Here is a 17186-nt window from a genome sequence, read left to right on the forward strand (position 1 = left end):
GCAGTCGGTGTCATATCAAGGTAAAAAAAAAACCTATTGTTTTTTAATGAGGCATTTGAGGTCAGCGGTTAAACATATTGTTCTTTCTCGGTGCCGCGTCACATTTAGCACGGCACGTCGAGATTGTGATGAAAACGAAGCAAGAGCGCTGACAGAACTGGGTCACGTTTGAGCTGCTTCCTGCTGGGAGACTCCCTCGGAAAAAATATCAGACAAATGCTAATTGCTAGTTAGCGGAGAATGGGGAAACGGTGCCTGTGAACATTGTACTTGCAATAATAATGGTGAAATTTAAGCAGTACCGAACATGAAGACAGAACAAAAATTTGAATTGTTCCCACAATTGGATAGTTTCTGATGCTTTGTAGCAGTGTTGTTTTTGGCAGCAGTTTTAATTTTCATCTTAGTTTTTTAGACGAAAATATTTATTAGTTTTAGTTAGGAGTGGGAACCTCTTGGTACCTCACGATACGATACGATTTGCGGTCCAAAGCTCACGATAACGATGATATGATGATATGGCGATGCAACGATTATCGATATATTGGTCAGGAAATCATTCTAGGATATTCTCCACACAACTAATAAACAGAAAAACAAGCTTCTGCTGTGAATTGGAATGAGTTTATCACTAGTAGACGTCCAATCCATTTGAACTGGATTCGCTGCCAACCCTCCCACTTCAAACGGATTGAACGTCTATGGCCGTCAGTTGCAGCAGTCATTTACCTGTTGATTTTCAGTCACTTCCTGTTTAATTTGGGGTATTTTATGGGTCATTTCTTGTTTATTTTGTGTTACAAAACAGGTAGTGACCTGGGAATCGGGCCAAATGAATATGCAGTGACTCAAACTCAACTGAAAATTACCTGTAAATGTTTTAAAATGAACAGCAAGTGGCCTGTAAATGCCCTGAAAATCGGACAGAATGACTGTGAATGCTCGGGTTTCGAATGAACGAACCTTCCCAGTCTAAATGGATTAGGCGTCGAGCACCGCCAATGCAGCCTTAGAGTTAACTGAGTCACTATTATGGTGGAAGATTTTGGTTGCAACTTGTTGGTTCCTTTTGATTTATTTATTTATTTTTAAACATTGACACCTTTTTAAAACGATATCTCGATTCTTGGCAGGAGCATATCGATAACGTTTTGGGGTACACAGTATCCCGATGTATATCACCATTTCGATATTTTGTCACACCCCTAGTCTTAGTCATATCTAAGTCATTTGAAAATGTGTTCGTCTTCGTCTAGTTATCAAATTTCGTTTAGTTTTGGTCGACAATTCACAAAATGTTTTCGTCTATAAACTTCAAAAATTTTAGTCCATGAATAAATAAATAAAAGGTTTCCAACAACCTCGAATGGTCATGAAAGACGAGCACATAACTGTAGAGTCTACAAGGATATGACCATTTTCATGATAATACACACTCAGCAGGAAAAACATAGGCGGAGTTTGACTTTTGGGGCAGGAGGGGCACAATATGTTGATGACCCCAAAACGCAGTGTCAGCAATAAAATTAATTTACAAGAATATTTATAATAATACACTGACAATGAGTGTTTTTTGTCTACGATCATTCCTGAGGGGAATTCTAAATCAGGTTGCTTAGGCAATACTTTTAGCCAAGATCGTCATCCATTGAATATGGTACGCCCGCCGGTGTCGTGTCAATGTAGTTACCCCAGTCAAAAATTGTATCCCCTGGGCGGAGCCATATGGAGGTAGACTTGTGTCTTTAGTATTAAATCAAAAAAATTGCTTCAATTAAAAAAAAAAGTTGTTGCCATCAAAAAAATGCAAAAATAAATTTGAAACTCAAAATAATGCATGTGAAAGCTATTGTTTGATTGATTTTTTTTTTTTTTTTTTTTTTTGATTGAAGCAACTTTTTTGATTGAAATAAAGTTGATTTGTGTTTGGGCCACATTTTGGCAAGGATGTTTTTGTCTTTATTATTCAATCAAAAAAGAAATTGCTTCAGAAAAAATATTTTCAAAAAGAAAAATCACTTCAATCAAAAAAAAATAATTAAATCATACAAAACCTTTTTGAATGCGAAAAAATATTTGAAATTGAAAAATTTGCATTTGAACACTTAATTTTTCATTGAAAACTTTGATACTTTGATTGGAGCAATCCTTTTTGTGTTCGGGCCATATTGTGGGTAGGACATTTGTGTCTAAATCATTCAATCCCCCAAAAAGTTGCTTCAGTCAAAAAAAATATTTTCAATCAAAGAAAAAAATTATTTGAAAAATAAAATTGCCCTACCCTAATTTTTTTTTTTTTAATTATATGTAAAGCAAATGACCGTCTAAGGTGCTATTCACATGATCTGTTCGAAAAATAATTTTGACCCATTATAAAAATGTATTTTGTTGTTCATTTCATTCATTTTTGTTGCAGTTTTATTGCTTTACAACTTTTATATGTATAGGAAAGTAATTTTCATGCAATGACACTTTTCGGCCACCAGGCCCCCCCCCTTAAAATCCGCTTATGAGGAAAACAGCACGTTATTTGCAATTAAATTCACCTGGACACCACGTGTGTTCGGAATCGAATAGCCACACGAAGCGGTGACCCAGGCCATGGGTATTTGGCAAAAAGAAGATATTTTTCTAAGGTTTGGCCTATTATCCACACGCACACGCACATTTAAACCAGGGTTCTTAAAAACAACGGGGAAAGTGAAGAAGTGCGAATTCTGCGTTTGTGGTGCCATCATGTGGACACTGAAAACCGAAGATTTAACTGGAAACGTAACTGACTGCGATAGTGCTGCAGCTATCGATTATTTTAGTAGTCGATTAATTGATAAACTAGTTAGTTCGAATAATCGAGTACTCGGATAAAGAACATGAAAAATTAAAATACCTTAGCTCAGCCTCAAACTGGATAAAAAATAAATAAGGATCTATGTACAACAAAAGAACAATTGGCTAACTTACATAGCAAAGGTCCGCTAGCTTAAATGTTGTACAACGCTAACGTTTTTTTTTGGGGGGGGGGGTTTCTACATTGCTCTTAACATATGGTTCAGACATATATTCCCACAGAAAACGGCTAAATATACCTATAAACTAAATTACGAATGCATTGAAAACATTAGCTCAAACAAAAACTTAGCTTATGTTGGTTTTAACATGGATATAGCATGTATAGCATATAGGATTTAACATGTCATCGTCATGAAAAAATAGTTTGTTAACGAAATATTTTCGAAATATTTTCGTTATATTCAATCTGTTTGAAATGGGAGGGATGGCAGCGAATGACGTTATCGTCATCGTTGAAGAAAACAACACTGCTTTGTAGAAACTGTTTATCATTTTTTTCCTCAAATGTACCAGATGAACTTCTTCAGGAACAGAAAGCCGACATGGACCAGTTCTTGTCATCCATCTCCGAGTCCCAGCCCGACGTCACCGTTTCGTCAGAGGAAAGCGTGGAGGTCTCCGAGGGTAGACCCTTCCGGCCCATCCAGGTCAATTCCTTGGGGTCCCGCCCGGAAATAGAAGGTGAGCATGTCCAATCAGTTGCTGGCTTCCCATATTTATCGAGCAGAAATTTATAGAACTACCACCCTTCTAATCCTAAATTTCATCACTCACTCAACTTTTCTCTTCTTCTTCTCTGTTCTTCTTCCTTTGTCTTCACTTGTTAACGACAAGGCGATCTGTCTGACCCTTCGCGAGTCTTCAAGAAAGGTTGGTGCTAATTGCGGCGTCCTCATTTCCTCTTTGTCTTTCATCTCCTTTTAAGCCGTTCTCCTTCCTATAGCCTTCCTCATCCTTCACTATGTGCTGCAGAGGCAATTGCTCTTAGATTGAAAGGGAAGTAGGGTTGGGCATCAAGCATCAATGGGATCTGGTACTAACACTCTGGTTCTACCGGAACCGTTCAAATTTTTAAATTTAAGTTCCGATGCCCTGACCGCCGACCGGAGAAAATACCCGCCGAACACCGCGGAGAAGAAGCCACATGAAGACTAGCTCCGTTATGAGCAAATCATTTGAAATGGCTAATTTAGCTTAGAACAAAAACATGTTGCTTTGCTTCACATAAATTACAATAAAGTAACAGAATTAGGGTTGTTCCGATCATGTTTTTTTGCTCCAGATCCGATCCCGATCGTTTTAGTTTGAGTATCTGCCGATCCCGATATTTCCCGATCCGATTGCTTTTTTTTTTGCTCCCGATTCAATTCCAATCATTCCCGATACTTTTTCCCGATCATATACATTTTGGCAATGCATTAAGAAAAAAATGAATAAAACTCGGACGATTATATACATTCAACATACAGTACATAAGTACTGTATTTGTTTATTATGACAATAAATCCTCAAGATGGCATTTACATTATTAACATTTTTCTGTGAGAGGGATCCACGGATAGAAAGACTTGTGACTTTGTATATTGTGACTAAATATTGCCATCTAGTGTATTCGTTGAGCTTTCAGTAGATGATAGTGTAGCCATGCCCAAATGCATGATGGGAAGTGGAACCATGACTGTGCGTAGTGCTACCAATTGATATATCTTCTCTGCGTTGGGAAATAACATAAGGTATTAAGAAAAAGATCAATTGCTACCTTGCTTCCCCACATTGCTTCCCATGATATTTCTAATCTTAGGGAGAGGGATCGTAAGGCTTTAGCCAATTAAAAAAAGGCTCCAAAGGCTGCCAAAATTCACTCTACTCATTTTACGCTGCCTTTTATCTCTATAGATAAAATGGCGCCATTACAGATTGAGCGCGACAATGCGTGAGTGGGTTGTGCAGCGCATGCATTAATTGCGTTAAATATTTTGACGTGATACATTTTTTTAAAAATTAATTACCGCGGTTATCGGGATAAATTTGATAACCCTACGTTAAGCCTAAACTAAAGACTCTGGATGAGTGTAACATACAATTAGAAAACGATTTAATTAAAATATATATACATATATATATATATTAAAAAAAGGCATGGCCGATATTTTTTTCGCCGATTCCGATATTTTGAAAATGATGTGATCGGACCCGATCGATCGGGATGATCGGGACATCTCTAAACAGAATAAACACACCAAAAGGATATCAGACCCTCTGTTAAAACGTGCAAACTTACAGATTTTGTTTAATCAAGGGTAGGGCTGCAGCTATCAAATATTTTAGTAGTCGATTAATCGATGGTAAATGGACTAGTTGGTTCGAATAATCGAGTAATCAGATAAGGAACATGAAAAATTAAAATACCTGAGCCGAGCCTCAAACTTTTTTTTTTTTTTTTTAAATGAGGATTTATGTACAACAAAACAACAATTGACTAACTTAGAAAAAACATAGAAAAAGTCCGCTAGCTTAAATACTATAAAATGCTAAAGTTTTTTTTACAATGCTCTTAACAAATGGTTTAGACACATAGTCCCACAAAAAAACGGCTGAATATACCTATAAACTAAATTATGAATGCATTAAAAAAACATTAGCTCAAACAAAAACTTAGCTTACGTTGGTCTTAACAGAGAGCAGTTGGATTCAGCCATGTGAAAAGAGGCAGCCCAGAGGGCAGTGTATTGTGCCTAATCAATAAAACTAAATGCAAACACTTTCAAAATAAACCATTACAACGCCACTTTAATTAAACGAATACTCGAAACAGAATTTAATTCAAATATTTTTTTCTAATCGAATCTAATAAACTCAAGTTAATCGATTAATCTTTGCAGCTCTAATCAAGGGTTCCCAATGATGTGTAGTGCAGAGGAGGTGTGTAGCGTCTGTTGTATACTGTTGTGTGTGTGTGTGTATATCTCGTAGACTACTACACGCTCAAATTTTGTTCAGAATTAGCTTCTTATCACCGGTTATGATGCGGCTTACTTGCGGCTTTAAAGTCCTTGAAACAGTGTGGACGATGGAGCGTCTCCAGAGTTGAGGGAAATTCTTCCACTAGAGCGAAACAAGACGAGTCATTGGCTAAGGGTTATGTTTTTGGCCCGCCCATCGGACGCTGTTTGTCTCTGGGGGTCTATGGGCAGGGAACGCTGTGCTTCTACGCATGATGATTGGAGGATCTGTCTGGGGCTAAATCCCTTTTTGACTAACAGTAAAATGAGCTAATCTGTGGTGTTGTTGTATTAACATTCACATTTTTCAATTTTCATTCGGTTGTTCTGAGTTGAACCAGAGACTTTGTTAATCATCTGATTCACAATTGCTTGGTTAAAAACGACGGGCAAAAAATCAGGCTCGTTTTTGGCGTTTTTTTCTTTTGTAGCTTCTTATGTTTGGAGTCTTGACACTGGCACTCTAGTATCCTACTCTACCGAGCAGCGGCTGCCGCTGAGCCCTTCCACCATCAAAAGCATTCACAGCCATACACACATTGAGCTTCCCCTCATAGAAAGACCAGGATGCGCCACTGATATTCTGCTACCAAAAACTCTGAACAATAGCGCGCACCTGACTATAAACAGCATCAACTAATACAGATATAAGCTGCACTTGATTATTAAACCGCAGGTGTCCACGTTTTAACATTAGCTGTTGAGAGATGTTACACAGAAAGATATGATTGATCAAAAAATCACTGTTTTGACCAAATTAACATCATCCACTCGCTGAGTTGTGTCCTCCTCATTCACATGTCACTAAACAGTGTCACCTGTCTCACTGATGTGTTCACAGACAGTTTTAAAGCATGTTAAAAACCAGTTCACTAGAATTATAAAGAAAAATAAGAAATTCCATTTTGCTATAACTTCTAATGAGTCCTCTTAAAATTGTGCTTGGGGGCTAAAAGCTAACACCACTAGCCCTAGCATAGCAACACGGAAACAACAAAAGAACTTGATTTTAATAAACAGGTTGCTATAATTATGAAGGGAAAAAAATAAAATCCACTTAACCTTGGAGTGCACGAAGTACACTGCTAGACCTAGCAACATAACAACACAGAAACAGCAAAAGGAGTTGAATTTTAATAAACAAGTTGCTACAGCTATAAAGAAAAATAATAAAATCCACCTTACATTGACCTCTTAACTTGTACCGGACAATGTTGTCCTAAAATAGTGCTTATTGAAAAGCTGCCAGCACTTGCTAGCAGCTTAGTCATGGCACATATGTCCGTTCTTTTTAAATAAGTCAAACGATTACTTAGCTAGCTAACTAGCTAGCTCGACATAACTTGTTCTTCTGTAATGGAACCAAGCATCGATCGGAGCCTTCTTCGGCCATAAAGTTACCCAACTATTCAAAGAAATTGGCTAGCAATGTTTCGACGCTAGCATAGCATTCTCAAATATTCGTTTTTAGATATATCAAACCACTGGTTAGCTGGATAACCTTCTTCTGTAATGAAACCGAGCACAGATCAAAGCCTTCTGCAGCCGTAAAATTCCCTAAATACGCAATAAAATTGGCTAGTCATGTTTCAGCGCTAGCATAGCATTCTCAAATATCCATCCTTTTTAAATATGTCAAACCACTGGTTAGCTGGATAACTAAACATTACTTGTTCTTCTGTAATGGAACTGAGCATTTATCAGTCTTATCCAGCCATAAAATTCCCTAAATACACAATACAACTGGCTAGTCATGTTTCGGCGCTAGCATAGCAACCTCGTCATGGTTAACTACTGTGGACATATATCCTTTTAAAACTGTCAAACCTCTAGCTAGCTAGACTTAACTTCTGTAATGGAACCAAGCATCTATCGAAGCCTTCCTCGGCCATAGAATTTGCTAAATAGTAAACACTAAATAAAACTGGCTAGCCATGTTTCGGCGCTAGCATAGCATCCTCCTTGTGGCTTACATTGTATATCTGTAGTTTCAAAATCAATCTTACCATTGAATTGGTTCTTTTGTAGTGGCACCATGTTGTCATGTACCTAACATGTAAATAACACACCTCACAAATGTAGCAACAAACGTTTGCCCTTTAACAATTTAGCATGAAGCTAATTAGCACATCAGAATCCATGAATTAGCTGATGATTCTAAAGGAGAGAGAAAAAAGCAACTCAGTGTTTTAAAAAAAAATACGGTATTTGCATTGAATTTATGTTTATAACAGTATTAATCGGGTCCACTGTATACAGTATTGCTGGCCGTGATGCTAATTGTCAACACACTACTTGCATTGTGCTTCAAATAAGAAAGACTTTTATTGTCTTCTTCCTCGGAGCCCTGTGGAGACAAGTCTGGCGTGCGCGTGGTGCTTTGTATTTTATTGGTCTGCACTGACTCGTCCTTCTCGCAGGCTCCGCCGTGTCCGACCTGGACGGTCTCATCGGCGCCGAGGAGAGAATCATCAATAGCAAGGCTAACATGGGACCCAATGTGGTAAGAATTACAGCTAAAGCTATGTGTGAATATTTACCACGTTCAGTGCCATTCAAGGCTATAGACGTCCAATTCATTTAGACTGAAATCGCCCCTCCAAATTAAAAGGAATTGGACATCCATTGTCGTCAATGCCACTGAAATATGCTCATTTACTGACAGAATATGCAACTTGTGAACCTGTGCAAAAGTGAACTATGTTGCCATAGTTACAGCAAACTGGCACATGGCTATTTGTGTGTCTTTGCTGGTCCGCATGCGACCGTTTTTTAATGTTTTTTTGTTTTTTTATGTTGCATGTGTGTGTGTTTCGCATGCTAACAAGCGTCTAAATTAGAGCTTCTCAAACTGGGGTTTGGATAATTATTTCACAATGAGAGATGATTTTAAAAAGTGAATAGTTCTTTTGCATCTGCGAAATGGAGGGCTGATAAAGCAATTTTAGGCAATTGTGGCTCAGTATTTTTGTTTCGGGTCAATTAAAAACAGATGTGGTCGTAATGTGTCTGCACATAAATGTGGCCTATTTGCATGAGTAATGTTGTTAATTTAGAAAACAAGATGGATGCTGCAGGAATCATGTTTTTTTTTCCATAGGAAAATAAATTGATATAAGTATAGTCCTATTTTTTTGGATAGTTAATGCTCCTTTCCCAACATACAATTAATTAAATAATGCATCCTTTTCTAGTGCAAAAAGGCATTTTATCACATATTTATTATGTTTTTTTATTTTTCAAATGTTATTACAAGAATAATTTAGTTTGTTTAATTTAAAATTACTTAATTATTAATTAATTATATTAAAACGTGTGGTCAACGTTTATTAAGTTTTAAAATTTTAGAAAATGTCGGCTGGGTGTCGCCTGCTCCGGCGGGGGACCATGCCCTGACCTGAGCTTGGTGGGCTGTTGGGGGTCCCGTGGCGTGCTGTGCCAGTTGGGGGCCGGCATGGCTGGGTGGGAGCCGTGGCCCTTAGGTAGCGTCCGCGTGGCGTCTCCGCTCTTCTCCGTGGCTGCCGCGGGTTTTGTTGCACAACTGGATGTGATTGGGCGCGCTCGGGTGGGGGGCCCCGATGCCGGGATTGGTGATAGGGTGGCGTAGAGTCGGTTGCCGACGGGCGTACACTCACAAGGGATTCACACGATTACTGGTTTCTAGATCACCGAGCTGATTTGGGTACACTCCACCCCTCCAAATCACTTAGCTTATAGACTCCGGGACCCCCCTCCCCTTCTTTCCCTGGTCAACAGGCACCCCACACGGTGTCAACCGGAAATACAGCTAGCTGACGATTGCACCAACATATTCGTAGTTAGTGTAGGCGTTCAATGTATTTCTTTTTGTTGTTTGTTTTTTTTATTTCTTGTTTCTTTTCTTCTGTTCCCCCATAACCCCTTCCTGTTCGCTGCTTTTTCATAATAAATGAGGTATTTTGAATGATCACAATGGGAGTATGTCATACTCTCAATGTGAAACATTAAAACTGTTCAGACTAACCGGACACTCAGACTTCCATTCTCTGTGTCGAAAAATTTTGAAAATGTTGCTACAAGAATAATGTTTTTCTAGTTTTTCTTAATAGAAAGGGGTCTTTTTTTAATTCAAACATACTTTTTTTCCCGATTTTTTTCTTTACACAATTAAGGTTCATTCTGCTGAATAAAAGGCATTTTATGGCATGATTAATTTAAATAAATAAATAAATAAAAAATAGACACTATTAAAATGGTAAATGGTGTTATACTTATAAAAAAATTGTTACAGAACAAACTAGCACAAACTTAGGATAAACTAATGGCACTACTGCGGGTCCATTTTGCTGTAAATTGGGGCTGCATAATGTGATCACTACAAATTAAAAGCATAATATTTATATAACAAACAAAAAAATTTAATAGCACAAACTTGCACAAACAAAGCACAAACAACTGATACCATTTTGAGCCATTTTTTAATTAAAATGGTTGACCTATAAAAATTTGTAAATCTCAAAATTGAAACAAGCGAACATTTTTATAGCATCCATCATTTTTATATGAATTTGCATCTGATGGAGGGCCAACTTAACAGAGGTCGATTACAACTGTCAGAAGTGGTGGGGTAAATCTTTGTGAGACGAGGACCGGTGTAATGTACATTGAAAGCTACTTTGCACTGTAATAGACCATGTCTGCCAAAGATACTGTAGAAGAAGAATGGTCCAGTTTGCAAATTTGCTTCCATCGACTGTCTGATATTCTGGTCCCAGTCTTGTCCTCCCACTTATGCTTGAAAGAACGAGTATGTAGAGGAGTCACACATTTTTTAAAAAACATCTCTCAGCACCCGAAAAGTTTGAGAAGCCCTCATTTAAAAGCTGTTTTATGTGTGTCCGTCCCGTCACATATGTGTGTTTTTGTGCTAAACACAGAGAACATCAACATCCTGACACAGGTGGTGCCTCCTTTGCAGGTTTGTGTGTTCACTCATGAAGAAATGTGTGTGCCCGAGGAGTGTTTTTACTGCTCACACACACACACACACACACACACTTTCTCCTTCCAGCTTGCACACGATAGCATCCTGGCTCATCCACCCACACACTGGCAATGATAAACGCTGCCCGACTGTCTCTCTCAAACACGAACACGCACTTAGACATACACTTAGTAACCGGGGCTGCCCTGTCTGTGTTGACAGGTGATTGATGAGTCTCTGGATGTTAAAGAAGTTGTTTACAGTGCAGAGAGAATCCGCGTAATGCATGATGATGAGCTGGTGAGTATGCCGGCGCCCTCCGCTGGCTAGAGGGCGCAGCTCATGACTTCCGAGTTTTGAGTTCACGCTTGGGTGTGGGTTGGAATCTCTCAAGTCACGACACTAAATATCAATAGCAATACTGTGTTTTTTTTGGGATGACTATGTAAATTTTTTTTAAATTAATTAATTAATTACTACATAATCACTTGAATGTAAAGTAATGCTTCGCTTGCGGCTACCGTTGATAGCGCTAGATGCTAGGCTAGGCCAACTCTGTCGCTTCAAACGAATTGGACATCCATTAGTGATAGATATTTCAATTCATGGCAGAACCATTAAAAGACCTTTAATCGCCCCTACCAACTTGGCCGCACTGAGGTGACGTTCCCATTAAAGTCAATGGATTGACATTAAAATCACCTTGCCCATGAGTTCATTGCTAGTAGACGTCCAATCCGTTTGAAGTGGGAGGGTTGGCAGCCAATGAATGTTCGCTGCCAACCCTCCCACTTCAAACGGATTGGACGTCTACTTGCGATAAACTAATTTCAACTCACGGCAGCAGACCTTACATCACCCCTACCAACATGGCCGCCTTGAGGTGACATTTCCATCAAAGTCAATGCATTGACTTTAAAATGAATTTTTCTTATTTCCCAACCGATTTCTAAAATTTTATCATCAATTTCAAAGCAGCCACTATTTACTTATTGGCGACACTAGACGTTCAATCCACAATTATTCGCTACCACCCTCCTGTTTCAAATGGATTTGGATGTCTAGTAGTGATACTCATTCGCGATTGGACGTCTGTCAACATCTAAGGAAGACGAGCGTGCGTAGTTGGTGGCCATCTTGGGTAGGGTGACCAACGGTTGGAAACTAGATCACAAAAAGTAAATACTGGTATGATATTTCTTAGTACTCCCTGATATCAGTGTCATAGCATCCACTATTTACATCGTGTGCCATTGACGACGCTAGACGTTCAATCCATGAAGCGGGAGGAATGGCAACGAATGTTCATTCACTTCCACCCTGCCGCTTTAAATAGATTGGACGTCTACTAGTGATAAAATCATTGGTGGGATGGTTTTAATATCAATGCATTGCCTTTAATGGGAATGGTAAATGGTGTTATACTTATACAGGGTTTTCCCTAGGAAATTGCTTCATACTAGGGCTGTCAAATGATTAAAATTTTTAATCGAGTTAATTACAGCTTAAAAATTAATTAATCGTAATTAATCACAATTCAAACCATCCATAAAATATGCCATATTTTTCTGTAAATTATTGTTGGAATGGAAAGATAAGACACAAGACTGATACGGTATATAAATTCAACATACGGTACATAAGTACTGTATTTGTTTATTAGTAGTTCTTAAAAGATAAATGTTAGTACAAGTTATAGAAATTTTATATTAAAACCCCTATTAATGTTTTCGTTTTATTAAGATTTGTAAAATTTTCAATCAAAAAATAAACTAGTAGCTCGCCATTGTTGATGTCATTACACCATGGTCACTCCCCAAATCCATAAAATCATTTGGACCCAAGCGCCAGCAGAGGGCGCCAAACAACAAAAAAACAAGTAACAGGCGGACATTACACTGCTGTCATTTTCATCTGAGCGGGGCATGTGCGTTAATTGCGTCAAATATTTTAATGTGATTAATTTAAAAAATTAATTACCGCTCGTTAACGCGATAATTTTGACAGCCCTTATTAAAAACCCTCTTAATGTTTTCGTTTTATTAAAATTTGTAAAATTTTCAATAAAAAAATAAACTAGTAGCTCGCCATTGTTGATGTCAATAATTACACACTCACTCATGGTACTAACCCATAAAATCAGTTGGACCCAAGCGCCAGCAGAGGGAGCCAAACACCAAAAAACAAGTAACAAGCGGACATTACACTGTACTGTCATTTTAGTCTGTTTGAGCGGGGCATGTGCGTTAATTGCGTCAAATATTTTAACGTGATTAATTTAAAAAATTAATTACCGCCCATTAACGCAATAATTTTGACAGCCCTACTTCATACCATGACTAATGAGAATTTTTTTTAAACAACATTTTGTTTTTTTCAAGAAGAACCATAACACATGGGTTTTCCCATTGGCAGTGTATCAAATACTTGTTCTCCCCACTGTATCTATTTGAAATGTTTCATTAGCCAGGCTAATGAAATATTTCGAAAAGTGACAGTCTACATTTACGATGGCGTATTGGGGCCAAATAAAATATAAACAAATAACATGACTATGAGATTAAATTTGCTATGAGGGGGAAAAAAGTATTATTACGCATGGGTAATGTAACTGTAAACCGCTACGCACTTTACGTGCGTGTACCTTAGCTGGGAGTTATGACGAAGCATTAACATAAATCATTCTATGAATAATAATTTGACGTAGATGAGGCAAGGGAAAAAAAGTGTAACTATACTACGAAAATGAATGTAGAATTAATAGTAAGAGGATAAAAATCGTATCGTCACATAGGGGTAATGAGGCTGAATAAGCAGCTACGCACTTCACGTAGTGCTTTGCCGCCCCCATAAAATCAACAATATTGAAAGCATTTTGTGTTTTAGAATCGGTTTAACAAACTCATCTACGTCAAATTATAATCAGTTGAAGGGTTCATACTAGGGGTGTGCCATCTTAGGCACCCCGCGATTCGATTCGATTACGATTCAGGGTGCTACGATTCGATTTTTTTTTTTTAACGATGATCACGCTATTGACGGTGATCACGGTTATCACGATTATCCCGATTATCGGTGCATCGTACAGTACTGATTAATAAAGTAGCCAAACAAATTTATGTCGATTATTTATTTAAAATATCCTTATGATTCAACAGGAAAGATGGAAACATGCTCATACAACAAAAGCTGCCCTTAAGCTGCTTTTTTTATTTTTATTTTTTTACAAGAGTCCAAAAACATTAACCATTTGAAAGGGAGTACCGGTACTTATTTCTCTCAACAATACAATAAAATTTACACTGGTGGAATGAATTCCACATTTTCTGGACACAAACAAAGTGTCTTTAGAAATAAGACTTCTTTTAACCAATATACTTTATTTTCACAGTGTTACCTCCCTTGTGTAACTTTTAGAGTGACAGAAGGAAATCACAACTGCTCTTGACACCGCCACACACGCACTCATTACAGCGCGGGCACTTTCTTCTCTCCCGCAACAACAGATTTCTGTACTATTTCGCATGTTTGTAGTGTTACCGCTGTACTTAATCATGGTTTTACACGTTCTGCATATAAAATACACGCTAGCGAATTAGCTAATTAGCTTAGCGCTCGGCGCTAACTATTAACATCTCAAAACAACACCAATAAAGGCTAAACAGTACTATAGGGTTCGTGTACTCACCTCTTATAGACGCACACGGGTCTTAGCAACACACTCAGGACATTTTTCAATTCAAATGCCTTAAAACTACTGCTGGACATCTGAAAGACAAGGAGCAACGAACTATCTCTTCCCCTGTCGCTCTAAAAAATAACTTGCGCTTCTGTACCTTCCTGTCTCATAAACAAATTTATTTTCCAGTCTTTTAAAAAGGAGTAAATCTACTTCCCGGTAACTGGGAGCATCCATCATAACGTTGTGTGTGCGTCCGTTAACGGTGTCCGGGCGGCAGACGTGTCTTGAATTTCGTTCTGCGTCGAGCGGCTGTCATAAAATTATGAGTGAAAAACATCGTTTTTGAACATTTATGAATCGTAACCGAATCGTAACGTGTCGAATCGCGATGCATGTAATAATCGATTTTTTGGAACTCCTCTAGTTCATACTTACAGTATGCTTCGACGTAGCTCTCTTCATCTCTTTTTCTTTATTTGGCCCTAATATGCACTACATTACCACAACAATAATAGAACAAATGCTATGCTAGGAGACGACGATTCAGGTAAAACACACGCCAAAAAAAACCTAAACGTCATGTCAATGTCAATATTAAGGTAGTTTTCACAGGTTTAAACCAGAATTACATTCATTAACTTGAAATACCTTTCTGTGGATTTTTCTCCGGGCTTCGCTCTAACATAGTCAGACTCACATCACACTTGCAACAGGAAAACCGATGTGATTTTCAAAATAAAGCAAACCATTTGTATTTGACGTGCTATTTCAGATGACTTCTGGCAAATAGTGCGCAAATAATGAGCTATAGATATTCATTTAGACGTATTGTTAAATTATACAAATTATAAATTAGAATGTATCTAAAAAAAAAACATCTCATTTGCAAGGCGTGGCAGCTTTTATTTTGGTGTAGCGGTGCGCCACAATCTTTTATCTCTAGGGGAAACCCTGGAATGTCACCTGAGGGCAGAAATGTTGGTAGGGGCGAAAGGTCTTTTCATGCTTGTGCCATGAGTTGAAATGACTATCAGGAGTTGACGTACAATCTGCTTGAAGTGGCAGGGCTAGCAGCGAATGAATGATCTGCCACTTCATAAAGATTGGACATCTATTAGTGATTAACTCATTGGGGGGTGGTTTTAATGTCAATACAGTGACTTTGATGGGTATGTCGCCTCATGGCGGCCATGTTGGAAGGGGCAATTAAAGGTCTTTTAATGCTTCTGCCATAAATTGAAATATCTATCACTAGTAGATGTCCAATCTGTTCGATTGGGGAGGTAAGCAGTGGAGGAACGTTCGTTCAATCGCTGCCAGCCCTCCCACTTAAATGCATTGGACGTCTACTAGTGATGAACTCATTGGCAGGGTGGTTTTAATGAGAATGCATTGACTTAGGAATGTCGCCTCAAGGCAGCCATGTTGGTGGGGGTGGGGGTGGGGGGGCCATTAAAGGTCTGTTAATGCTTCAGCCGTAAATTTAAATTAGTTTATCGCTAGTAGAAGTTCAATCCGTTTGGAGTGTTGGCAGCGATTGAACGAACAGTCACTCCCTCTACTAGTGATGAACTGTTGAAAGTGGCTTTAATGTCAATCCATGGATTTTAATGGAGTCGTCACCTCAGCGCGGCCGAGTTGGTTTGAATTGAAATAACTATGTTTATCGCTAGTAGATATCCAATCCATTTGAAGCGACAGGGTGGCAGCGAATGAACGTTCGTTCAGTGGTTGCCAACCCTCGCACTTAAATGGATTGGACGTCTAGTATGATAAAATAATTGGTGGGACAGTCCATCTTGGCCAGTAGAAGAACAAATTTTTAAAACTCATTGCCTGCCATTGACAGCGCTAGGCGTCTAATCTGTTTGAAGCGGGAGGCACGGCTGCCACCCTCCCATCTTAGAAAAGGATTGGACCTCTACTAGTGATAAACTCATTGGTGGGAGGGTGCTTCTTACATCTTAACAGCACTGATATTAGTATTGGCATTTCAAAAACGGCCAGTTGACTTTTTATTTTTTAAATTTTGACTTCAGAGGTTCTAAGGTGATTTAAAAAAAATTGCAAATCATGCGTCATAATAATCATAAAGGAACAAAAATGACTTTTTTGGCATTTTTTTCATTATGAGTCTTCTTATTTTCGACTAGAGGCGTCCGGGTTTGTGCATGGGTGCATGTGTGTTACATGAATGGAATGCGCACCTGACTCGCGTCACGTGATGCCACATATGATAATGTCATATGTGTTCGATGGCATGACTGAGACGTGTAATTTATGCACGGCAACAGGTGGCCCTTCCAGCTCGAATGCATTTTGACGCATCAGTGGCACTAAAACTGCCAGCCCTCACATTTGAAAAATTCAACAACACCAAAAGACACAAATATAAAAATGCTTAATACTATAAACCCATGAGAGGAAAAAACATGAAATATTAAAATACAGAAATACTATGAGAAGAATTGCTGAGTATTACAATACTGAATAATTACAACATATATGAGGGAAAATCCACATATATTATGAAATGAATTAATGTACTGTATATTAAATGACACTTAAACACTATTGAGGAAAAATTACTAAAATGTGGGTATAGTTTAGTAAACTGTGGGTACAGATTACTAAACTGTGGGTACAGGTAAGTAAACTGGGGGTACAGTTTAGTCTAGTGTGGGTATAG

General features: G+C 38.3%; 1 protein-coding gene across 4 annotated transcripts in view; it reads left to right on the forward strand.

Annotated features, from left to right (window-relative positions):
* Positions 1–17186, forward strand: part of LOC130916983 (amyloid beta precursor like protein 2-like) — a 191277-nt gene that overhangs the window by 168694 nt on the left and 5397 nt on the right. The window contains exons 13-16 of one of the 4 annotated variants that reach the window (XM_057837997.1): positions 3364–3531; positions 3685–3720; positions 8273–8355; positions 11038–11115. In XM_057837997.1, the coding sequence (XP_057693980.1) occupies positions 3364–3531; positions 3685–3720; positions 8273–8355; positions 11038–11115 (365 nt within the window). The remainder of the gene's footprint in view (positions 1–3363; positions 3532–3684; positions 3721–8272; positions 8356–11037; positions 11116–17186) is intronic. The other 3 variants (XM_057837999.1, XM_057837998.1, XM_057838000.1) reach the window with 3 other exon arrangements.

The sequence above is a fragment of the Corythoichthys intestinalis genome, chromosome 6, assembly GCF_030265065.1.
Source record: "Corythoichthys intestinalis isolate RoL2023-P3 chromosome 6, ASM3026506v1, whole genome shotgun sequence".
NCBI lineage: Eukaryota > Metazoa > Chordata > Actinopteri > Syngnathiformes > Syngnathidae > Corythoichthys > Corythoichthys intestinalis.